Here is a 27,145-nt window from a genome sequence, read left to right on the forward strand (position 1 = left end):
AAAGACACATGAAACAATGTTCAATATCACTAGCTATCAGAAAGGTGCAAATTAAAACCACAATGAGATACCACTTCACACCAGTCAGAATGGCCATGATAAACAAAGCAACAAACAACAAGTGTTGGAGAGGTTGTGGAGAAAAGGGGTCCGTAGTGCACTGTTGGTGGGACTGCAGACTGATACAACCACTATGGAAAGCAGTATGGAACTTCCTCAGAAAACTAAAAATGGATCTGCCTTTTGACCCTGCAATTCCACTGCTGGGGCTATATCCTAAGAACACTAAAACACCAATACAAAAGAACCTTTGCACCCCGATGTTCATAGCAGCACAATTTACAATAGCGAGGTGCTGGAAGCAACCTAGATGCCCATCAGTAAATGAATGGACCATAAAACTATGGTACATTTACACAATGGAATTCTATGCAGCAGAAAGAAAGGAGCTCCTACCCTTTGCAACAACATGGATGGAGCTGGAAAGCATTATGCTAAGTGAAACAAGCCAGGCAGTGAAAGACAAATACCATGTGATCTCACCTTTAACAGGAACCTAAACAACAAAACAAAGAAACAAGCAAAATATAACCAAAGACACTGAAATAGGGGACAGACTGACAGGGACCAGAGGGGAGAGAAGAGGGAATTTCAGGGGAGAATGGGAAGGGTTTACAGGAACAAATTTAAAGGACACATGGACAAAAGCTAGGGGGAGGGTGGTAATGGGAGGGAAGTGGGGAGGGTTGGGTGGGTGGGCTGGATTGGGAGTAAAAGGGAGAAAACTGTACTTGAACAATGATTAAAATAAAATTTAAAAAAAGGAAGAAACTGGTGATTTGACATAGTGTATTAATAGTGTGAGTCAGGGTGAACCATTTGGCTTTCAGGAATTCAATTCCTCTTACTGTTTAGTAATTGAGTAATAAATAAAAAATTAAAAAATTTAGTATGGCTATATTAAATGTTATTACCTGTGAATGGTTTTATAAGTTGTGTTTTCAAAATTAACTCATAATTTCAAACAAAACTGGCATGTTTCTGAAAATATAAGGATATAGTTTACAAATAAGGATATACCATATTTTTAGGACTTTAAGATGCCCCTGACCATAAGACACACCCAGGTTTTAGAGGAGGAAAATAGGGAAAAAGAATTTTGAAACAAAAATGTGGTAAAATATTTAATAACCTGTGACCCTGCTCCACCGTTGCCTCCCTCCCACCAGCAAGCCAAGTAAGCTACATTTGGACTATAAGATGCACCCCCATTTTCCTCCCAAATTTCGGGGGAGTGCATCTTATAGTCTAAACATATGGTAGTTTATAAATATAATGATATAGTTTATAAAATCCACTTGGTAATAAAAAGCAAGCAGGTTTTTAGTCAGCCATGTAATGTCCAAATTTGCATACTATTTTGAAAACTCCTCATTAATAAAAGAATAATACTGTAGATAGTGATTAAAAACAAAAAGAAAGTTTATATATATAATTTTACATGTATTACAAATGTAACCAAAATGAGGTCTGACTGCCTGCCACTACAGAAGCCAGTAATCGAGAGGCAGGTGCTGATATCAAAGAAAGTGGTTTATTTTCAGGTGCCAGCAGCCTGGAAGATGGAAGGCTCATGTCTGAAAGCCCATTTTTCCATCTCAACAGAAGTAGTTGTTTTTAAAAGGAGGGAGAGGGGAACAGAACAAACGAATCAAGGAAGGGGTTCAAAAGTTCTCTATGTACAGATGAGCATAGTCTACTCCAGTAAGGCAAGTGATGGTCCAGTATGCATCATTTAGTCATCATGGATTCTTGTCATCATGAATTCATAGTTGAAGATTAGGAAATCTGGAGCTGGGATGCCTGAAGATTGGAGTCTGTATCTTTAGAAGTTAGTTTCTAGGATTCTTATTACAAATATGCTGTTCATTGGCAAGCTACTTATTACTCAGCTTCGGCACTTACAGAAACAGTGTCTAAAGAATGGTGGGGTGGGTTAATTTGTCCTAACTATATGATGCTAAACTTTGTGAAGATCTTTGTGTGTGTGTGTGTGTGTGAAGATCTTTGTGCAGTTTTTTAGTTATTAATATCCTAAGATAAATACATGGCTGCATCCAATAGGCAAAACATTTTAATTACAATATAGTTTAAAATACCATTCTACTTAAGTTTTGCAAGTAAAATTCTAAGCTTTGTCTGTGAACTTTTTACAGCATTTGAATTTCAGCAGCTGAGAATAAATTATGGGAATTGTAGGAATCTAATATTACCAACAAAGGATTGTGATGTGACACATCCTAAATATCTCAAAAGATATAATTTTGATTATACCATTTTTTCCTCTGTGATCTCTAAACAAAAGATGACTTGGATTTCTAAATGCTTTGTAATTTAGAGTTTAAACAAAAACTGCATTCTTAATTGTGTCAAAAATTTGAAAAAACTTTATGATATATTAGTATGTAGCAATCTGACTAATTAGGGTAAGAGGCTAATGAATAATAAATAAAATTTCTGAGTTACTGGCATATATCTTTAATTTGACATTGAATAAAGATTTTTCTTCTAGTTGGTGTATTGCTTCAAAATACAGATGCTAACTTGGGAAAAAATGAAATGTTTCAAAACATTGTAAAGTATTATAGGCTGTCTTTTTTCTAATCACATCTGTCTAGTCAGGGTTTGCTGATAATTTGAAGTTTTGTTGAAAATATATAATAAAGGTCTACGTATTTGATGAAATTTCTCAGAAAGTTTATTTGGATTTTAGCAATATTATTAATGGTTCTATATAGGGAATCCAGATAATGGAGTTGTCAAATTGACTTTTAATTGATTTTCAGGGTTCCAGGTATCACAATTGAAACTTTGAGCAGAGAATTAGAAAATGTGATTTAAAAACCAAACAAATTTCAGAACCAAAAAATAAAATAACTGAAATAAAAGTTTGGTGTGTGGGTTTAATAGACTAGGCAGAGCTGAAGAGAGAATAAATGAAGTGGAATATCATCAGAATGAAACACAGAGACACAAAAAGAATAAAAAGTACAGAATAGAGGGTAAGTACATGTAATTAAAGTTCTAAAACTAGAGCAAAGAGGCAGGATGGTTGGAATATTTGAAGACAATGCTGACTTAAGAATTTTTCAAAACTGTGTAAAGTACTATGGCATAGTTTCAGGAAGCCACACAAACCAAGAGCAAGATAAATAAAATGAAAACCTACAAAAATCACAAACAGAAAATCTGAAATCAGCCAGAGGAAAAATCAGACTTGCACCTGATTTCTCAACAGAAGCAATGGAAACTACAGGACAGAAAAGAATAATATCTTCAAAATTCTAAAATAAAACCTAAAATTCTTGGCCTAGTGAAATAGCTTTCAATGTTAAAGTAGATATTTTTTTGTCAAACAAAAACAAGAGTGGCCCAGAGCAGGAGTCATTAGTCTACACACTTCATAGCCTTCACTCTTTCCTCTATTTTGCAACCATACTCAGCCATTCTTGTGAGAAACCTGATTACCACGTGTGTTTTGAACTTTGTATCTGATAGGTTGGCTATCTCTTAATTGCTTAGTTGTATTTTTTCTCCAGTTTTGATCTGTTCTTTCATTTGGGCCATTTTTTTTTTGTCTCAGTGCACCTGTTATGTAGTAAGGGGTGGAGCCTTAGGCATTCACCAGGGTAGGGCCACCTGCATCACTGTGTTGTGGTGCTGTTTGTGGGAGAGGGGTTCAAGAGGGAATGGTGCAGCTTGCTCTGCTCTTGGCCAGCTTTCAGTCACTACCTCCAATACCCACAAGCAAATTAAGCCCTTCTGGTGCTGATTCCTGGGTGGGTGGGTTTGTGTATGTTCTGGGATTCTGTGTGTCTCTCCAATAAACTATCCTGTGAGGCTGGGAGTTTCTCCTGCTGCCACAACCCCACAGGTTTTTCAGTCAGAGGTTTTGAGGCTTTATTTCTCCATACTGGAACCCTGGGTTGCGCAGTCTGTTCTCACTCCCCAGTTGTTCCTCTTGGTTTATCTGCATGCAAATGTAGGACCACCTGCTCCACCAGCCACCACCTTGCCAGATCCTTGAGCCATGAATCCACTCTACCCCAACTGCCTGTCTCTGCCCGCCCCCCCCCCCCCCGCCCCGGGTCTGGATGAATGTTTCTACTTTAACTCCTTGGTTGTTGGACTTCCATATAGTTTGATTTTCTGGCAGTTCTGGTTGTTTTTTGTTTTTAAATTTGTTGTTGTCCTTCTTTTGGTTGTAGGAGGAGGCACAGTGTATCTACCTATGCCTCCATGTTGACTGGACATCTCTGCCCATCCATTCTAAATGAGAGCTTTGCTAAGTAGAGCAGTCTTGGGTGTAGATCCTTCCTTTTTATGATTTTGAATATTTCTTGCCAATCCCTTCTAGCCTGCAAACTTTCTTTTGAGAAATCAGCTGACAGTCTTATGGGAACTCCCCTGTGGGTAACTAACTTCTTTTCTCTTGCTGATTTTAAGATTCTCACTTTATCTTTAATCTTTGGCATTTTAATTATGTTTCTTGGAGTGGGCCTCTTTACATGCCTCTTGTTTGGGATTCTCTGTGCTTCCTGAACATGAATGTCTATTTCCGCCCTGGCTGGTGTGGCTCAGTGGACTGAGCACGGGCCTGTGAACCAAGGGGTTGCCAGTTCGATTCTCAATCAGGGCACATGCCTGGTTTGCAGGCTGGTCCCCCGGTAGGGGGTGCGTGAGAAGCAACCACACGTTGATGTTTCTCTCCCCTCTTTCTCCTTCCCTTTCCCTCTCTCTAAAAATAAATATATTTTTTTTAAAAAATGTCTATTTCCTTCACCAAATTAGGGAAGTTTTCTTTCACTATTTTTTTCAAATGGAGTTCCAATTTCTTGCTCTTTCTCTTCTCCTTCTGGCACCCCTCTATGTGAATGTCTCAGTGTTTGGTTGCCCCAGAGCCTGCTTATACTTTCTCTCTTTTTTTGGATTATTTTTTCTTCTTGTTCTGATTGGTTGTTGTTTGCTTCCTTAAATCAATTAAATCAATGTTGCAAATCATTGATTTAATTCTCAGCTTCATCCACTCTACTGTTGTTTACCTGTAAATGGTTCTTTATTTCAATTACTATATCCTTTGTTTCTGACTAGATCTTTTTTATGCTGCTGAGGTCCTCACTAAGTTCCTTGAGCATCCTTATAAACAGTGATTTGAATTTTGCACCTGATAGATTGCTTATCTCCATTTCATTTAGCTCTTTTTCTGAAGGTTTGATCTGTTCTGTCATTTGGGCCATGTTTCTTTTTCTCCTCATTTTGGCACCCCCCCTGTGCTTGATTCTATGTATTAGGTAGAGCTGCTTTGACTCCATGTCTTGGTAGTGCGGCCTAATATAGTAGGTGTCCTGTAGGGTCCAGTGGCACAGCCTCACTGTTCACCCAAACTGGGTACTCAAGGTATGCCCTTCATGTGGACTGAGGACACCTTCCTCTTGTAGTTGAGCCTTGGTTCTTCGCAGATCAATGGGAGGGATTAACTGAGGTCTGTCACCTGTAAGGATTGGCTGTGCCCACTTACCACCAATCTCCACCGTTTGTGGAGGATTAGTTGTGCAGGTCTAGAATGGTGGTGCTCTGATGTCTGTAGCTGTCCACTGGCTGTGCTGGCCTTAGGGTTTTCTGGGTGGTGCAAACCAAGGTCAGCCTCCACCAATGTTTTGCCTCGGGCCACCCTGCCTTAGCTATAAAGCAGTCTGAGATGGCTGCTATTTGTTCAGTGCTTGGAGATTCCTAAACAAAGCCAAGCTGTGAATCCAGCCTGGCTGCTGCTAGTGCTGTGCCTAGGGTTCCCTAAAGCCAGCTGTTGCTTGTTTGAGAGAATTTAGAATGTTGTGCAACATGAGCCAAGACCAGCCATTCAAGGAGAAAAGCAGCCTGGGTGGGTCCCTAAGTTGGCTGGGGCGGGGTCTTTGGGGATCTCCAAGGTGGGTCACACAGTGCCGGGTTGATGGAGTAACAGGTATGGCTCTGTTTGGATGGCTGTGGTTCGTTTAAATCTATAATTAGAGTTCCTTTCACTTCAGTTTCTAATGGTTTTGAGTGATGGTGGTTCTCTGTTTTAGTTGTAATTTTGATGTGGTTGTGCAAAGAGGTGAGCAATGTCTGCTTACACTGTGATCTTGACTAGAAGTCAGAATGATCATTGACTGGTTCTTATATATAGTTGTTTCATTTTGAGTTAATATTTATGTATGGTACAAAATGGTACAACTTTGTTTTGTGCATGTGGATATCCATTTTTTGCTACCATTGTTTTATTGAAGACTCTTCTTTCTCTACTTCAATAGCCATAGACATAGGGGTTTGTTTCTGAACTGTTAGTTCTAGTCCATTGATTTGTATATCTCTTCTTATGCCAGTACCACACTATTTTCATGACTATAACTTTTTAATAGGTTTTGAAATTTAGAAGTATGAGTATTTCAACTTTGTTCTTTTCAAGATTACTCTGGCTATTTGGGGCCTCTTGCAATTCCATGTAAATTTTAGGATTGGCTTTTCCATTCCTTCAAAAAGGCCAGTAGGATTTAGTCAGGAATTGCATTCTGTATATCATTTTTCATAATATTGTAAAGGTGGCAGTACTTCCAACCCATGAATTTCTTTCCAACCCAAGGGTGTCTTTCCATTTATTTAGGTGTTTTTAAATTTCTTTCAGCAATGTTTTATAGTTTTCAGTGTATAAGTCTTATACCTACTTGGTTATATTTATTTCTTACTATTTTTTGATACTATTGTGAAAGGAATTGTTTTTTAATTTCATTCTGATTTTTCATTGGTACCATACAACTTTTTTGTGTTGATCATTCTTTTACAACTGTGCTAAAATTGCTTCTAAGTTATAATGATTTTTGTGGATTCCTTTGGATTTTCCTTGTTTCAGATCATGTTATATGCACTTAAAAAACATTTTTAAACCTACTTACTACCTTTATACCATTGTTTTTCAAAGTGCAGGTCCCAGCCTATTAGTAGGTTGTGAAATCAATCCAAACATGTAAGTTTTGTTTTATGAAATTTTTGTGTATGAAACATATACATATGCATGTGTTTAAGTTCTTATATAAAATGTATTTCTTAACTGTCAATTACAAGAAACTATTTAATGCCATATTTTATAATATGTAATTGGAATATAAATTTATGAGATTAATTAGATAGAAGTAAAAGTCCTAGCAGTTGCCTTTTATTACCTTAGAAATAGTAGTGCTATATTGAAAGCTGTTTTCTGGACACAAAAATAATTGAGCAAAAAATATACTCTTTGTTCATTGGTAGCCCTATGAATAATAAGCTTATGAGATTTTTGCTCTTCATGCTTTCTGGTGATTACTTCTTAACCTGTTTTTTTGTACTTTGGAGAAAGTTTCTTACTGAAACTTCAGCTATTTTCTTCAGAATGTATTTTATTAAAAATAGTAATCTAACTATTAAATTACATACCTAATACTTATTATAAATGAAGATAACAAAAAGCCATATTATGAAGGATATTGCAATCTACGAAGACAGCTTTTACTCTCCAATAGATAATCAAAACATAATAAAATGTTCATTTTTACTAATTGAATTAATGTCAATTTACTGAATATAGTAAATAATTAAGGGAGAACTTACAGTTTATTGGTGCAGGTGAGGTACTTTGAAACATAGCTATTATACATGGATACAAAATTATGATTTTATGGAAAGATAAAATTTCTGTGCACTAGACTCTTGATAGGATATTTCCCCAATTAAACAAATTGAATGGTGTTCAATTTTTCTAAATTGTTGTGCGTGATGTTAAATTGTGTCTTTTATGCACAAGTAGTTTTGTGGAGATTATGGGCTATGCATAATAAAGGACATTAGGACTGTGTAGGTATCACCAATGGGGTCATGTTTCCCTCTGTTCTTCTCTACTTCCCATTTACTGATAAGGATCTCCCCAGTGGTCCAGAAGTCTTCCTGACATTCTCTTTACTACATTACATAATTCAACATCTATTGGAATGAGCTGAGCCTTCAGCATCCAATAGGACTGTGTTGAATTCCCCTTCTCCCTCATGTCAACTTTATGATTGTGGACAAGTTGCTTGAGTACTCTTAGCCTCTGTGACCTTTGCTATAAAATGGGGGATGATTCGGGGTTCCATTGAATACTAAATGTTATTGTGATCTCTCTATGACATGTGAAATATAGTGCCCGGCATAATATATACTTAGTAAATTGTAACTCTTAAAATACTTGAGTTATGATTTATACTCAGTAAATGGTAATTCTCTTTCTAGTCCCAACCAAAACTTTTAAATATGTCTTATCATTTTCAAATAGAAGATAATTCTAGTAAGTTCATCTGTGCTATTGGGTGTTTGTTAGTGGACCACTTACTGATGGTCTTGTGATGCATGAAACTTGACTAATAGGAATTGCAGAATTGCCTTGCTGTCTGATATGAAAATATGAATATATTAGATATGTCTGTTTTTAAGATACAAAAAAACAAATAATAAACAAGCTTTGTTATTTTCCTCTTTTTCAGTTATGTGCTGCTCATCTGTCAACTGAATCAGAGGCACCAAATCATTATCAGGCAGTATGTCGTGCACTGTTTGCAGAAACAATGGAGCTGCATACATTTCTAACTAAAATTAAAAGTGCAAAGGAGGTAAATACCATTGCTTTCATACTTACTGGCATTGTGAAAGATAAACATGAATTTTTAACATTGTCTGTCATATTACTTAAGGTATTTATTACCATCCTGATAAGTGCTGCAATTCATTCAAGAAAGAAGGAAGTTAGGCAGAATTTATTTTTTAAATGTGTGTGAATTCATTTCATAAAACGAAGAATTTTATAAATCATCCTTACAAATGGGAAATAAATAATACTGAATTGGTTTAATCAATAGCTCCTTCTGACTTGATTTTTATCCTTTTTCTTCCACTCTTTTGTCCATTTTAAAACATGTTAGTACATCTTTCAGGAAGAGATAAGGACTCACAAAGTAAGCTACACCTTTGATAATTTTACTCTTTTATAATGGATTTGATTAAATTTTTAATGGAGGAGATGTGAATTCAGATTATCCAAAATCTCATTTTATCTATTTCACTTAATTATTATTTATTCATGTCTGTGAGTTAAAAATATTATATGTAGAGTACAAAAAGAATCATTCTAATTTATTTACTAAATGAATTGCTATATTGTATGTTACAGATGGTCATCAAGATTCATGAGATCTTTATAAAGTAGCACAGCATCTGACACACAGTAACAGCTCAGTACATAATAGTGGGTATCATTTCTTTTATGACTATAGCAGAGAATTTATCTAAACACCAGTTCACAATTAGGATGACAGTTTGTGGAGGTTCTTCTTCAAATGAGAAGCCTCTTCTCATTTTTTTGTATTCTTGTTTTTTCATTCTATTGCAGTCAGTTGCTTATTTCTTCCTTTTGTTCCAAATCATTGATTTGAGTCCCAGTTTCCTTCCCTTCACTGTTGGTTCCCTGTATATTTTCCTTTATTTCACTTCGTATAGCCTTCACGTCTTCCTTCATTTTTTTGACAGAGTTCAATCAATTCTGTGTACGGTACGCAAGGGAGGAAGGGAAATTTTAATCTATATTAGTAAAGTAGGACTAATTAGCTCTGGTAATAAGTGACAGATATCTCAGCCAGGTCACCCTTAATAAATCACATTAAATAAATCTATTTTATGTATATGTATTAGAGCTGTAAGCATTCCTTTTTGGTTCTAGCCAAGCCACTATTTATAGTTGATCAGCCAATGAAAAGCTATGTCTATTATTATTTTTTTTAGGATTTTGTAGAGTTGGACCCAAGAAGCAAATCTTTAAGAGGATGGAAAGGGTGAACTATATGTTATTTGAAGAATAATAATAAATACATTATGGAGTAGCTTTTCCTCCTAGACAGAACTGGAGGATGTAGGGTTCAATTAGGCTTTAGAGTAAATATCTGAAAGCACAACCTCAGTTAAGGCTTAGTAAATAGTAGAAAAGATTACTTTTTAAGGTTGTAATTATCTTTCTCACCTTATTAAGAATGAAATTGCCTTATCCAGAGATACAAGCATTATTTTTAGGGTGGAAGTGCAGTCTGTGGGTACTAGGGTGGGAAGAGTAGTACTAGAGTAAATTAAATTACTTCTTTTTAAAGTCCTTTTAACACAGACATCCTTAGGAACCACTTCTGAGCTTAAAAAAATGGTATTAATAAGTATTTTTCTACTCCAGTGAGCTTTAAAAACTTTCCTTTTTGCTTTTTATTAAAGCTTTGCTTTGCCAAACAAATCCTCAGAAAGAGGTTTCAACATTATGAATGTTTATTTAAATAAAAATCTCACAAGTGGAGTAAAAGAACACGAGTGACTGGAACCATTGGTGGCTTTGTGGCAATGCCCACAGAGACTGGTCAGGCCCTGCCTGAAATTGAGGACCTTGAGGTCAGGGTTTCAGCCATCTCTTCTGCTGTTCTCTTCTGGCACCACCCCAAATTTAGGTCTTTATAGATAATAGTTCTATCCTATTTCTTCATCTCCTATTCTATTTCCGTACTTTCTTTTTTTAAACTATATTTTATTGATTATGCTATTACAGTTATCCCAATATTTTTCTCCCCATTATCCCCTACCTCCCTGCACCACCCCCCTCACCCTGCAGAATTCTCCCCTGACACACATAGTTTATATCCATGGGTTGTAATGTAAGTTCTTTGGCTTCTCCGTTTCCTATACTATTCTTAACATTCCCCTGTATATTTTATGCCTACCAATTATGCTTCTTATCCCTTGTACCTTCACCCTCCCCACTGATAACCCTCCATGTGATCCCCATTTCTGCGATTCTTTTCCTGCTCTAGTGGTTTACTTAGCTTTTGTTTTTATTTCTTAGATTCAGTTGTTATAGTTGTGAGTTTGTTGTCATTTTACTGTTCATAGTTTTTGATCTTCTGTTTCTTAGATAAGTCCTCGTAACCTTTCATATAATAAGGGTTTGGTGATGATGATCTTCTTGACTTTATCTAGGAAGCACTTGATCTGCCCTTCCATTCCAAATGATAGCTTTGTTGGATAGAGTAGTCTTGGATGTAGGTCCTCCTTGCCTTTCATGACTTCAAATACTTCTTTCCAGCCCCTTCTTGCCTGCCAAGGTTTCTTTTGAGAAATCCACTGATAGTCTTACGGGAACTCCTTTATAGATAACTGTCTCCTTTCCTCTTGCCGATTTTAAGATCCTCTCCTTATCTTTAATCTTGGGTAACTTGATTATGATGTGTCTTGGTGTGCTCCTCCCTATGACGTGTCTATGATGTGCCTTGGTGTGTTCAGAGGGTCCAATTTCTTGGGACTCTCTGAGCTTCCTGGACTTCCTGGAAGTCTCTTTCCTTCACCAAATTAGGGACGTTTTCCTTCATTATTTGTTCAAATAAGTTTTCAATTTCTTGCTCCTCTCTTCTCCTTTCAGCATTCCCATGATTCGGATGCTGGTGTTGTGGAAAATCCACCCACACGCGGGGAGATAACGAAGCACAAACTTTACCACCCAGGGGCCCAGAGGGGATGGTTAACATCCAAATCCTCTGAGCACTGATCCTCACTCTCCTGGGGTTTAAATAGTCCCGGGCTTCCTACCTACGTGGCAAAGCAAGGTTACAGAAGCCGAATGCGGAAGTTAGGTCTAGCTACCTTATATGGGAGACAAAGAGAAAATGCAGGAGGAATTTGCAGAAGTTACAGAGCACAGGAGCTTATCATGGGAGTCAGTGTATGACCTTGAGTAACTGGCTGTTGCTTTGGTTATGACTTGTCAGCTTCTACAGTCCTGTGTGAAATTTTGCAAGTGTTACAGTTACAGAGCATAAGAAACTTTTGGAGTTTTCTTTTCCTGCCACACTGGAACATTTAAAGTTATCCCATAGGTTCCTAAGCCTCTTCTCATTTTTTTGCATTCTTGGTTTTTCATTCTGTTCCAGTCAGTTGCTTATTTCTTCCTTTTGTTCCAAATCATTGATTTGAGTCCCAGTTTCCTTCCCTTCACTGTTGGTTCACTGTGTATTTGCCTTTACTTCACTTTGTATAGCCTTCACTTCTTCCTTCATGATATGGCAGAGTTCAATCAATTCTGTGAGCATCCTGATTACAAGTGTTTTGAACTCTGCATCAGACAGGTTGTCTGTCTCCTCATTGGTTACCTCTTTTTCTGGGAGCTCTTTTTTTGATCTGTTCTTTTATTTGAGCCATATTTCTCTGTCTTAATGCACATCTGGATAAATGTTTCTTTAACTCCTTTGTTGTTCAACTTCCATGCAAATGTTTTTCTGTCAGTTTCGGTTGTTCTGTGTTTTTAAATTGGTTGTTACCCTTCTTTTGGTTTGTGCGAGGAAGCGAAGCATTTCTCCTATGCCTCAATTTGGGCAGAACTCCTATTTCCCTACTTTCTTGATTACTTCTCAACCTTTTCCATTCTTTTAGGAATCTCTGGTTTATTTTTTAAAAGCACTCCCTAGTACCCTCAAGTTCTTCTCAGAACATTTGTTCTCCAGTGATAGTATTTTCTCTTGCTTCCCTCTTGTGAGAAGCCTCTTTCTCCTCCACATCTTCATATCTCTGGACTGGGGAGAATTAGTAATATTCTCTCTTTCTCGTTTGGTTTCCAAATAACTACTCTTTATATTTGTGAAAAAGTTCATGTCATCCACTTCTGTTAGTCTTAAAAAGTTTTCACTGTCATCTGCCATCATCTTGAGTGATTTCTTTGATAAAAAGAAACTATAGTTTTGATTTCTTGACTTTTCCTCTACCTCAATACTCTACCTGAGCACCTCTTTGTCCTAAAAATAACCTTCAGTCATCCCACCTTGGAAATCATGCAGGGGCTCTTGTACCCTGTAATGTCATCCCTGCCCTTTCAGCTTTTTCCCTCACTGCCACCTGACCTAGTCTTCTAGTTCTTGCCTCCCCCACTTTCATCCAATTTATCAGCCTTTCCTGTATTCACTTCCTTTCCTACACAGACTAGAATCAGTCAGTCACTTTATTAGGAGTTCAGGTCCCCATGTCCAGTCAGATTACTACACTACCCTCCTGCTGGTCTCCTCATCACTGTAAATCCTCTTAATCCAGTTCATCTTTTACATTGTCAGTAAATGATTCTTGTAGATCACAGATCTGATCTGAGGAATTCAGCTCCAGGCCCAAACCTCTGTGTGATCTTTCAGGCTTGACCACACACTGGCTTTTCTTAGCAGACCTCAGAGGGGAAGCTTCTCTTCCCACATGGGACTTGGTGCACAGCCAGTGTACTTCACTCTGGTATTCTACAGGGTGTTGCAAGGACTCACAGCATCCCACTGGGTCTGCCATGTTCCTTTGCACAGCTATATTCCTAGCCCAGGTGCCTCCACTTGAAGACCCTTGGCTGAGACACTTTCCTCTTCTCTGACTCAGCACTTTCTGCTCCTCACTTTTCCTCTTCCCTCCCACTGGCCCTCTCAGGACCATAAGATGGCAGAGCCTTTTTTACAGTACCCCACCTGTATTACGTGTCACCTGACCCTTTCTCCATGCTGTTCCATAGGGAAAAAATGGAACAAAAAAGGGAACAAAACATCCTTTTTGGCCTCATGCTTGCATTGTTCCAGTAAGTGAGTAAAGGCTCAATTATCACTTGCAGTTTGGCTCGTCCTCCCTGACCACTAACCATCTAGCAAGTCACCAGAGCCATGTTGTTTCCCTGATTAATATGGCTCCTCATCACTTATATTAAAACTCCATTGTATTCCACACAGGCCCTTCATGGTATTTCGTCTGCTTGTGTTTTTATTCTTCTTTTTAATACTATCTTCTCTGCATTTTAAATTATCCAATCAAAATTACTTTCTGAATACATCATGTGATTATGTATCTGGGACCCTTGCACATTCTTTTCTTTCTGCCTGGAAATTCTTTCTCCCCTTGTCTGACCTGGTAATTCTTTCTCCCCTTGTTTGTTGGTGAATTCCTATTTATGCATTTAAACCCTGCTCACATTTTATCTCCATGTGAAATATTCATGACCTCTTTCCAGCTCTAAGTTTTATGCCCTCCACAACCTGTATGTCTTATACATCCTTCAGTCTTACACTTCTCATACTGCATAGTAGTTATTTGCTCATGTATTTGTAATTTTTTTCTACACAATTGGACCAGATGCTTCTTGAAATAACTGACTGTGTTTTAAATTATCTTATATGAATTACTCTTAATGCAGTATGTGCATGTAGGAAATACTCTAGAAATGACTGCTGAAAAAATATACATATACTATATGTGTTTTTCAGGTATTCTGTCGGAAGGAATTCAGTTTTGAAAGCATTTCTATTAGAAACATTTTGGCCAATATTACTAGTAACTATGAGAACTTTTCAGGGGTATACATGAGATCTTTGAATATTCTATTCTTGCCATTTTTTTATACACAGAATTCATTTAATAATCAGTCTTGAGAAGGCAAGCAGGAAAATATGTGGAAATCCTGACACTTAAGAACATTCTGTATCATTTAATTAGAGATTTTATGCTGTATAAATTTAATGTCAACACTGAAGTTTTAGCAATACAGTCTTAGAGGGTTTAAATGGATTTCCTTTTTCTTTGCGATGCATGCAGCTTTCTTAAAATTACAGAATATTTTCATATTTGTATATTAGTCATTTTAACTTTTCCTTAAGAGTAGTAAATTCATTCTACTAATAAAATACTGGTTAATTTGGTATTTTTACTGAAGATCTCAAATACTTTATACCGTTTAAGAATCAGACAATCTTCTAGACCTGTAAGTTGGTGTATATCACTTTGGAATTTTTAAAGTAATAACCTCTAAATCAACAAGTTTATCTGATTATCAGTGATGTTTCAAAGTACTGTGTATGTGTGTATGTTTATGTGTATAAAATTAGAGTGAAACCTTAGTATGATGATAATGTTCCCAAGTCGATAGAAAAAAGTAATTATATTAAATTTCTTATATGTTCAATTGGCAATTTACTAAAATATAAAATCCATAATATATTTGTGAGTATTAATAATTGTTCTATAAAGTGGTAGTTACATTTACTATGCCTGGCTACATTACCAAGCACAAGGCTTTGTAGCTCATCATCTGTTTAGAAAGCAGGTTCACTTTCATCCGAATCTCTTTTCATGATGTGATGATTTCCTTCTTAAACAATGGTTGAGATCCTTTAAGATTATTCTCCTAATGATAGAGAAGATTTGGATAGGGCTGCTGTTAGCTGTGGCTCAAAGGCAATTTGATATCCTTGAAAGTAAATACATATTATAGTGTCTCATAAGCAATTTGATATCCTTGCATGTAAGTATAGATGGAGGGACTATCTAAGCAATCCATTTAGTGTGCATCAGGTTGTATGAAAGAAGAGATAGCCTCCGTCCCACTGCCAGTGCCCCACCATAACCCAAACCCTACCAGCAAGTGTGGCTAGTGAGCAGTAGGATGGAGAGTAAAGAATTTAACTTGAGAGTTTCAAATGTAAATGTTTTTATTAGAAAAAAGACATTATATTATTGGTATTATTCTTTAATTTGTTGCTGTCTAGGTAGTTTTGTTATTGTTAAGTGAAATTAATTATCAGTTCATCATACTTTTAATACCAGCTGCTGTCTTGCATTATATTGCTACAGCTGTGAAGTGACCGCTGTTGCACACTGCATTTAACCTCGTGAACAATCCTATGACTCTTACTCTGCTATAGGCTTCTCAGCAGGATTGGAAAGGAATATGTGTGAGCCTCAGAAAATAAAATTTGGAGTTGGGGGAAGAAGAGGATTCACAAGTGAATGTGTGTGCACGTGTGTGTCTGTGTGTCTCACGCATGCACATAAGTAGGAATGGGATAGAAGGAAGGAAGTTATCATGTTAAGTTTCAGTATGAAATAACATGGAGATTCGAAATGGGGAAGGACTGGTGTGTCATAGAAATGTAAAATACCGAGATAAAATAATTTTAAGACTGGGAAGTGAGTTGATTTTATTCCAGTATGTTCCTACATGCTCCAACAATTATTGCCTCCATCTTGAGATTGTCTAGTGTGCTTGACCCTCCACTTCAATTCTCCAGTAAATACATTTTTGCACAGTATAACTTTATGTACTACAGTAGAAAATACTTGAGGTATCAGAGAAGTGCACTGTTGAAAAAAATCTTTCTTTTGAAAGAAGAATCCTTTTTTAAAGCAAATAATTCATTTTAAAATTTATTTTATATTTAAAATATTTATATTAACACTGGTCATGTTAAAAGCCCCTTTATTGTTGATAAATCATATTCTTCCACTCATTATTCATGTGAGTCAAATAGCCTTTGCTAGATTTCTTTTGCCAAATTTCTGTTTACTTGTCTTTAAAAAGGTATAAGGGGGGCAATTAAACATGCTAATGTTCCTTCTAGTTACAAAATTACCAACAGAAAGTATAGCCTATGTAACTAAATCTTTGTCCTATCCAACAAGCTCTTCCTCATTTTTGTACCAGTCTTGTATAGGCAAAATGTATACAGATAAACATTTTAACTGCCTGCCTAATAAAATTTGCTATGAAGTTATTATATTTTATATTGTAAATTTGAAATGGATTTTTTTATAGGAAAGTGATTCAGTGTTGTCAGTATTGAGCTGTAACATTAGTACTATGTTGACATTAGTACTATATTGATGTCAGTATGGACTAAAAGTTCTGTATTTTAAATCTAATGGTAAAAATCTCTGTAAAGAAGAAATTTCTAATGCAATAATATTAATCATGAATGAACAATAAACACAGTTGAGCATTATGAAACATTACATGCTCATATAATTGCAATAAGAACTCAATATTAGAAGGCACATGAAATAGATTTTGAAATTTAAAATTTGTTTTGTCTTTTCACAATTCATATTTCATAATTTCAGAAATGTCTTTTTCCTCTTTTCTCTCACTTAGAAAATGCCTACTTATTCTCAAGACCTAACTCAAATGTCCACTCTTTTGAAATGTTTTTTTCTGATCCTGTACTCAAAGTGATGAAAATTTTCTCACCCCTTTCCCTTTCTTGCATCATACATATACACAACCCCACAACTAAGGTAGAATATTCCAGACATTTTGATCTTTTAGGGATAAGATGTCTAATATAGTTAAGCCATCTTGGATTTCTTCAGAGACAGGCTCTACAGGTGTGGATTGTCATTTCTGATTATCTGATTATTATGCTCTCTGATCTCTTCTCAAATGTGACTTTACCTGTGGTGCTTAATTAGATTCTTGTTGACATCTTAAATTCCTCTTATAAATTGTCTTCATTTGTCTTTTAATTATAGTTTTCCATTTGCTTTCTTCAGACTTCAGCTGAAAGGACATCTCAGAACTCCACTAAACACCCTTACATATTTATCACAATCAGCGTTTTTCTTTAAAATCATGTTACCCTACTTATTTCTTTCCTAGCTGCCATCAGTCTGTAGTTGTCTTATTGGTCACTTTTCTTACTCATTGATATCTTGTACTAGAATCTAATCTCATTGAGGGCAGAGACCTTTTCTCTCTAATTTACTGCTATATCCCATTGTAATAAGGCCTCTGTAAATATTTGATTGGTGTTGAATGAATTGGAGAATCTATTGTTCAGACATTGTAGATCTGATATATTACCACCAAATTTGAATCTTGGTCCTTTATTGTGGAGTCAATGTTCTGGAGATTCTGTTCTGAAGACACTGTTGACTGTCTCCAGAGTGCAGATTCTTCCTATGTCTTTCTTATGCAGTGGTCAAGTATCTCTTGCCTGGGCTGTGACAAAGCCCCTAACCTTATTTTTCTTTTCACATACAGTCTATGCTATAGTATTATACCTCTGGGTAAAGGTATTGGCTTATTGATACTTACAAGGGGAAGGTGTAAACCCCTTAGTATTACATAGGGAACCATGTGCAATTGGGCCACAGTCTGACCTCTCTGGGCCCTTCATTCACTGTTTTCCACCATATAATGCCTTTTCTACTACCCTTCCTCCAGTCCCTGATCTCCTAAGGCCTCTGCAATTACTCACAAGTCTTTTTTCTCTCTTCTCCCACTTAGAAAATCCCTACTTATTCTGCAGACCTAACCCAAACATCTACTCTACTGAAATGGTTTTTTCTGATTACAGTTAATCTCTTTCTTCTCTGTGTTCATCCATAGAGCATTCTGCTCTGACCTCTATCACTTACCACAGTGTATTGTAATCATTGTTTACATCTATTTCTCACTAGATTGTGACTTCAGGACAAGGATCATATTTATATTGCCAAGCCTGTCGTAGAATTAGGGATCTACAACAAAATTTCTTGTGGTCTTTTTTAGGCATGTTTCCCTTGCTGCTTCCTCTGCTTACAACACTAGGACCATTCATCAGTTAGATGGATTTCTTTTTTTTTTTAAGATTTTATTTATTTATTTATTGAGAGAGAGAGAGAGAAACATCAATGTGCGGTTGCTGGAGGTCATGGCCTGTAACCCAGGCATGTACCCTGACTGGGAATCGAACCTGCGACACTTTGGTTCGCAGCCCACGCTCAATCCACTGAGCTATGCCAGCCAGGGCAGGATTTCTTTTTTTAATCTAATAAATATCACATTTTGTTTCTAGAGTTGTATTTTCTTTTTCTAAGTATACTTTATTAATTATGCTATTACACTTGTCCCATATTTTTCTCCTTTTTATCTTCCTCTGCCCTGCATCCCCTCTCCCACCCGCATTCCTCCCCCTTAGTTCATGTCCATGGGTCATACACGTAAGTTACTTGGCTTCTCAATTTTCTATACTGTTCTTAACCTCCTCCTGTATATTTTATGCCTACCAATTATGCTTCTTATTCCCTGTATCTTTCCCTCCATTGTCCCCCAGCCCCAATGTTAACCCTCCATGTAATCTCCATTTCTGTGATTCTGTTCCTGTTCTGGTTGTTTGCTTGTTTTTTTGTATTTGTTTTTTAGGCTCAGTTGTTGATAGTTGTGAGTTTGTCATTTCATGTTCATATTTTTTATCTTCTTTTTCTTAGATAACTCCTTGTAACATTTCATATAATAAGGACTTGGTGATGATGAACTCCTTTAAGTTGACCTTATCTGGGAAGCATTTGATCTGCCCTTCCATTCTAAATGATAGCTTTGCTGGATAGAGTAATGGATGTCGGTCCTTGTTTTTCATGATTTTGAATATTTCTTTCCAGCCACTTCTTGCCTGTAAGGTCTCTTTTGAGAAATCAGCTGACAGTCTTATAGGAACTGCTTTGTAGGGAACTGTCTTCTTTTCTCTTGCTGCTTTTAAGATTCTCTCCTTATTTTTAATCATGGGTAACTTAATTATGATGTGCCTTGGTGTGTTCCTGCTTGGGCCCAACTTCTCTGGACTCTCTGAGCTTCCTGGACTTCTTGGAAGTCTATTTCCTTTGCCAGATAGGGGAAGTTCTCCTTCATTATTTTTTCAAATAGGGGCAGTTCTCCTTTATTGTTTTTTCAAATAAGTTTTCCATTTCTTGCTCTTCCTCTTCTCCTTCTGACACCACTGTAATTACAATGTTGGAACATTTAAAATTGTTCCAGAGGTTCCTAAGCCTCTCTCTCTCTCTTTTTTTTTTTTTAAGTCTTGTTTCTTCATTCTGTCCTGGTTGAATGTTTATTTCTTCTGTCTGCTCCAAATTGTTGATTTGAGTCCTGGTTTCCTTCCCTTCACTGTTGGTTCCCTGTATTTTTCACTTTGCATAGCCTTCCCTTTTTCCTCTATTTTTCGACCAGACTCATCCATTTCTGTGAGCATCCTGATAACCAGTATTTTGAACTCTGCATCTGATACATTGGCTATCTCTTCATCACTTAGTTGTATTTTTGGAGCTTTGATCTGTTCTTTCATTTTAGCCATATTTTTTTGTCTTGTCTTGCCTGTTATGCTGTAAGGGGCAGAGCCTTAGGTTTTTGCCAGGGTGGGGAATGTGCGTGGGTGCGTTTTGGTGCTGTATTTGGGGGAGGGATCTGAAAGGTAACATTGCTGCTTGCTCAGCTGTGGGCCAGCTTTCAGTCACTTCCCCCACTTCCCAAAAGCAAATTGGTTCCCTCTGGTGCTGATTCCCAGGTGTATGTTTTAGGAATCTGTGGGTCTCTCCAACAAACTCTCTTGTGAGGCTGGGAGTTTCTCCCACTGCTGCAATTCCCACAGGTTTTTACAGCCAGAGGTTTTGAGCTTTATTTCCCTGTACTGGAACCCTGGGTTGTGTGGTCTGTCTTGCTCTCCAGTTGTTCTTCCCTGTTTATCCATACGCAAAGGTGGGACTACCCTGTCCACCAGGCCATACCTTTCCCACTCGGTCCTCTAGCCACTGCCTTGCTGTGCATCCTCTTTGCCCCAGCTGCCTGCTGCCACCCCTCTTACTGGTCTGAATGAGTGTTTCTTCTTTTGGACCTCCATACAGTTCAATTTTCTGGCAGTCCCGGATGTTTTTCGTTTTTAAATTTGTTGTTGTCCTTCTTTTGGTTGTGCGAGGAGACAGAGTGTATCTACCTATACCTCTATCTTGGTGGGGAAATCCCTCTGAAATACATGTATCATTTCAATTAGTACTATGCAAGAGTCATAGTTTCATGATGAAATTCTTGAATTCAGTTTTTATGTAGTAAAACTGTTGCTAAAATATTTTACTTCAAATAGAGTATTATACATAATAATGTGAAATTATTATGAGAGAGTATTTACCTATTCAAATATTACCTATTGAGAGAGTATTTTCTTTTAGTAGGAAGAACAGTGTTTTTGCAATTGAGGAGGCTTTTATGAAATTTGGGGGGGGGGGGGTTTCCCAAGCAAATTAACTATATTTTATAACCTGTGATTGGCTGAAAAAATCAGATATTTCCCCACCCACAATCTCTTATCAGCCAATAAACGAATTTATCTGTATTACAGTGCCATTGCCAGTAAACACAGGGACTCGTATTAAGACATCTCCTTGTGACTTGACTTCAGACTGTCTTTTGCTTGAAAACACAAAGATGAAGCTACAAATATTCCCATGTTGAACTGCATTTTAATTGGCTTTTTATAGTCTCTTCATATTTCTCTTCTCACGCCTGCTTCTGTCACCTACGGTAATAAAACTGTGACATTTAAGTTAGCTAGAAAATTTCCCCTATAGCTAAACTGGATATATATTCCTCTAATTGGTGAACATACCTTTTTTGAGAGAAAGGATGTAGGATCAGATGTCTGTTTGTAAGGTTGCCATTTGTTCATTATAATCAGACCATCTATTGTTGATAATTTTTCAGGGTCCTTGTCAATGTCTGTCTTTTTCTATTTTATTTATTATTATGTGAAGATTAGTAAATGTGCAGAGCACTCATCTTATCAGCAATAATTAAATTACCTTCTCTGCCCTTGGCACCTGTGCTTTTCTCACTACTCTCTCTGTTACAATGTTTCAGAAGACTGTTTTACCTAAAAGAATCTGTCAGAATTCTTCTACCCTTTGGGCCCTGTAACTTTTTAAGTTTAATTAACTTTAAATAATTTTTATTTTTTAATTACAGTTAATGTATGATATTATATTTGTTTCAGGTGTACAACCCAGTGATTTATATAATTTATTAAGTGATCACCTTAGTAAATCTAGTCCCCATCTGACACCATGCATCCTTATTATAACATTACTGACTATATTCCCTATGCTATACTTGCATCCGCGTGACTATTCAGTGACTACTAATTTGTACTTTTATTTTATTTTTTTAAAGATTTTATTTATTTATTTTTAGAGAGTGATGGGAGGGAGAAAGAAAGAGAGAGAAACATCAATGTGTGGTTGCTGGGGGTCATGGCCTGCAACCCAGGCATGTACCCTGACTGGGAATCGAATCTGCGACACTTTGGTTCGTAGCCTGTGCTCAATCCACTGAGCTACACCAACCAGGGCTAATTTGTACTTTTAATCTGTACATTTTTCACTGAGCTCCCTAACCACTCTTCCCTCTGGCAACTGTCACAATGCTCTCTTTCTTTATCTATGATTCTGTTCCTGTTCTGTTTGTTTGTTTATTTTGTTTTTAAGATTACACATATGTATAAGTGAAATAATACTGTATGTGCCTTTCTCTCTCTCGGACTTATTTCACTCAGCAACAACATCCTCTAGGTCCATCCATGTTGTTGCAGATGGCAAGATCTCTTTTTTCTTTTTTAATGGTTGAGTCATATTCCATTGTATATGTGCACCAAGTGGTGCACTTCATCTATTGATGAACACTTAGGTTGCTTCCATATCTCAGCTATTGTAAATAATGCTGCAGTGAACATGGATGCATGTGTCTTTTGTGTTTTGGATTTCTTTGGATAAATGCCCAGAAGTTGAATTGCGAAGTTGTTCATTGTCTTTTGTTATAGACTTTGTTTTAGTCTATTTCATCTGAAATAGTATTGCTACCTACCCTAACTTTTTTTTAATCTTCACCCATGGATACATTTATTGATTTGAGAGAGAGAAACATTGATGTAAAAGAGAAAAATTGAACAGTTGCCTCCCACACACCAGGGTGAAACTGGAAAAGCTGGTGTTCATTCTGCCTGTCATCTACCAGACCCAATAAGCAGAGACAGGGATTAAATCTGTATGGGTGCTTTATTCAGATGGTTGATGATCTGAAAAGATGGCAGATTTGTACCCTAACAGACTGTCTTGAATTCCATTTTAAACTAACCCTTTTTATAAGGAGAAGAGAAGTGTAAGTAAGGAGTTTGGAATTCAGGGAAAAGTTAATCAGGTAAAAACCTGCATCATTGTTTCATCTGTGTCCTGGGTGCTGGTCTTTATATGTGTTGTGGGTGTTGAGTATCCCACCCTGGAGTACAATGGTTCAGATACCATCTTGATTGCTTGCAGTCCTGAGGCACAAAAATGGAACTGCTTATGGTCTCCTGGAGTCAAGATGGGTCATACTTTCAGTTCCTGAAACAATAGCTTTATACACACATTGATTACTAAACTTATTACCTATTATCTGAAACTAAAATGTTTCCAACATTTGAGTGTCCCATCAAGGGGACCAAACAGGCAACTTAGTAGGTATGTGCCCTGACCAGAAATTGAACCCTTGACATTTTAGTGCAAGGGATGATGCTCCTACCAACCAAGCCACACTGGCCAGGGTGCTACCCCAACTAGTTTTTTGTTTCCATTTTCATAAAATCTCTCTTTTTTAACCCTTTATTTTCAGTTTGTGTGTGTCTTTTGAACTGAAGTCTCTTGTAGACAACATATGTAAAGGTCCTGTTTTATTATTCAGCCACCGTATATATTTTGATTGGAGTATTTAATCCATTTGCATTTAAAGTAATTGTTGATAGGTGTATATTTGTTGCCATTTATTATTCATATTTTTATCCTTTTTCTTCTTCCTTTTTTCTTCCTCTTCTACTTCTCCAACCTCTTCATCCTCCTCCTCTTCTTCTTCCTCTTCTTTATTTTCTTCCTTTAATCTCTTCCATCCTCCTCTTTCTCTTCTTTGTCCTCTTCTTCATCTTCTTTTTCTTCTTCTTTCCTTTAACATTTCTTTAATACTTGTTTGATGGTTATCAGCTCCTTTAGCTTCATGTCTGGAAGCTCTTTATCTATCCTTTGATTGTAAATGGTAGCTTGGCTGGATAGAGTAATCTTTGTTGTTAGGTCCTTGCTTTTCATCACACTGAATATTTCTTGCCAATACCTTCTAGCCTGTAAAATTCCTATTGAGAAATCAGCTGACAGTCTTATGAAAGCTCCCTTGTAGATAGCTAACTGCTTTTCTCTTGATGCATTTAAGATTGTCTCTTTGTCTTTAACCTTTGGCATTTTAATTGTGATGTGTCTTGGTGTGGACCCCTCTGGGTTCACCTTGTTTGGGACTCTATGCTTTCTGGACTTCTATATCTATTTCCTTCCCCAGATTAGGGAAGTTTTCCATAATTATTGTTTTACACTGGTTTTCAATTCCTTGCTTTCTCTCTTCTCCTCCTGGCACCCACATCATGTGCATGTTTGTACACTTGAAGTTGTCCCAGGGGCTCTTCATAGTATCTTCATTTTTTTTTCTGTTCTGATTGGGTGTTTTCTGCCTCCTCCTGTTCCAAATTTCTGATTTCATTCTTTACTTCGTCTATTCTATTGTGGATTCCCTGTAAATTATTCTTCATTTTATTTAGTGTATTCTTCATTTATGACTGGTTCTTTTTTATGTTTCCTATCTCCATTTTTATGTTTCCTATCACTGTGTTTAAATGTCCTCACTAAGTTCATCTATGCTTCTCCCAAGTTCACTGAACATCTTTATAACCAGTGTTTTGAACTCTGCATCTGATAGATTGCTTTTCTCCATTGTGTTTAGTTCTTTTCCTGGAGTATTGTTCTGTTCTTTCATTTGGGACATGTTTCTTTGTCTCCTCATTTAGGCTGCTTCCCAGTGTTTCTTTCTGTGTATTAGGTAGAGCTGCTACACCTCCTGGGCTTTGTAAAGTGGCCTTTGGTAATAGGTGTCTTATAGGGTCTAGTGGCACAGCCTCCTCAATCAACTGAACTGGGAACTTGAGGTGCACCTCCTATGTGGGCTCTGTATACCCTCCTTTTATATTTGAGCCTTGATTGCTGTTGGCATGTCAAGAGGAGGGTGTACCCTTAGACAGAGCTGCTGTAAGGACTGAGGAGGTGCTGCAGGACTTACTTCAGCAAGGCTCTGATGCCCAGTGTATTCACCCCATGAGTATGCCACTTGTGGAGCTAATTGGGTGGTGTTCCAGCATGGTCTGAAGCTGGCACCTCCCTTGAGGTGCAGTCCTAGATCAGCCACTGTCTGTGCCCTACCTGTGCTACCTGGCATGAGCTACAGAGCAGTCTACAGATTGCTGCTACTTGTACTGGCTGGAGGTGCCCAGGAGAGGCCAAGCTGCTAACCAAGGCCAGCTACCACTAGTGCCAGGCCTAGGGTCACTTAGCAGCACTCCAAGGCCAGATGCTGCTTGTTTGGGGTTCGTAAATCTTTGATAGATTAGGAAAGTCCACAGTATGAGCCAAAATAAGCTTTTTGTATTGGAAAGCCACTGGATAAGTATTGGATGAGCCCAAATTCAGATGGAATCTGAATCTGGATTCAGATCCAGATCATCTGAATCTCAGGAATCTGCAAGGTGGGGTGACCAGTGTTAGTGAGGTTGATGGAAACTCAGATGTGGGTCCTGCCTGCTGGCTCTCTGTGGGAGGGCTCAGCCCTCTGTCTGAGAGAAAGTTGCCCCTCCAATACTTGCCTTAAAACCGGATAATTCCGTTTTTCCCTTTATGTCTCTGGTGGCTTTTGAGCTACTTTCCCAGTGCTGGAGTTTAGAATGAGTCTGAGTAAGTTTGTGCCCAGGTCCTTTAAGAGGAGCACCTGGGATTCCAGAAGACCTTCAACCCACTTAGCCACAATCTCTGCTGGTTTTATAACCAGAAGTTTAAGGACCTCTCTTTCTGCCGTGGCACCTTGGGTTGGGGTGCCTTGTATGGGGTTGGGACAATTTGCTCCTCAGGGGGCACCTCTGCAGCCAAGATATCCCTTCTGATTTTTAATCATCTTGTGTGGGTGTGGGGCCAGCTCATTACATGTCTCCACCCTTCATACCAGTCTCAATGTGACTTATTTATATTCTTAGTTATAGGACTTCTATTCAGCCAGATTTCAGGAGGGTCTGCATGATGGTTGTTGTATAGTTTGGTTGTAATTTTGATGTGATTGTGGGAGGAAGAGAGTACCTCATTTACCTATGCCACCATCTTCAGAAGCTCCCAATTTAATTGACTTACTTTAACAAATAAAAAATTTACATAGTTCATACCCCAGGAGTACCTTCTATTTTGGTCTCCTAGCTACACAGTTCCTCTCCCACAGGCAATAAATAATGTTAATTTCTTCTTTGTCCTTATGGAGATAGTTTATTTGTAACAAAAACATCAATATTTTTATTTCATTTATGCTATGAGGAACCTTCCTATGTCTTGGAGATCATTTATTATGTCTTCATAATATGTTGTTATGTGGACATACTGTAATTGATTAAGTCAACATTCTATTGACAACCATTAAGTCATTTCCAGTCTTTTGCTATTACAAAAACATGCTGCCATGCATAATTTGTAATTTATTTATCATAGATGTGATCATATATGTAGGACAGATTCCTAAAAGAGAATTGCTTTGTCAAATGAAATGTGCATTTATAATTTTCATAAAATACTATGAAATTCTCCTCCATAGAAATTTACTAATTGATACTCTCCTTAGAAATGTGTAATATTTTTCTACCTCTTCACAATGTTTTTTAAGTCGTAAGTGCACATTTTTCTCATAGTTTTAGCTTACAGTTTTCTTATTATGAGATGACAATTTTACACTTATATGATCTTCAATTCATGCAAAGCATTTTGATTATAACATGTTGAGTACAATGTAAGTGGAGTCCCCTGATAACGTTTTTTGTTTCTCAGAAATAGATCAAGAGTTTTGACTTATTAAATACTACCCTTTAACTTGACTTGCTTTGAATGCATTTTATTTGATAAACTAATTCCTTTGTATTTCTCTTCATTGATATACATTTTTTTCCTGTGGAAAATTCTAATTTAAATGTAGTGGTTTTAAGTTAGGACGCAGCTTTAAGGCATTATATTTCATCTTTCAAAGCAATGATTTTAAGTGGCGGAACATTTTGTTCAAAGAAAATAACAGATGTACAACATATTAAAGGGGGTGGGTGCAAAAGTGGAGCTGCAGAGAGACAGAAGGAGAATGTGTGAAGGGTCTGGAATCCAGTATACTCAGTTGCCCCTTCTTGAATGCTCTTTTGTGATGATTTCTGTTAGCAGCTAGTGAAACCTGGTGAGTATTCTCACGATGTGGGATCCTTATGCTGAGGCTGAACTGTAATAATGAGTTAGATTCATGTTCAACCTCTGTATCTTACATATATAAAAAGAACTGTGTGGAAATTCAAGGGAGAAAAAT

General features: G+C 37.2%; 1 protein-coding gene across 4 annotated transcripts in view; it reads left to right on the top strand.

Annotated features, from left to right (window-relative positions):
• Positions 1-27,145, top strand: part of SPIRE1 (spire type actin nucleation factor 1) — a 303,603-nt gene that overhangs the window by 163,818 nt on the left and 112,640 nt on the right. For all 4 annotated transcript variants that reach the window (XR_006786997.1, XM_045849961.1, XM_045849959.1 and 1 more), the window contains exon 4: positions 8,586-8,711. Coding sequence is in view for 3 of the 4 variants with exons in the window: in XM_045849961.1 (XP_045705917.1) it covers positions 8,586-8,711 (126 nt within the window). In the remaining variant the exon portion in view is untranslated. The remainder of the gene's footprint in view (positions 1-8,585; positions 8,712-27,145) is intronic.

Source organism: Phyllostomus hastatus, unplaced genomic scaffold (genome assembly GCF_019186645.2).
Source record: "Phyllostomus hastatus isolate PE091 unplaced genomic scaffold, TTU_PhHast_1.1 phas_contig_80, whole genome shotgun sequence".
In the NCBI taxonomy this organism is placed as follows: Eukaryota; Metazoa; Chordata; class Mammalia; order Chiroptera; family Phyllostomidae; genus Phyllostomus; species Phyllostomus hastatus.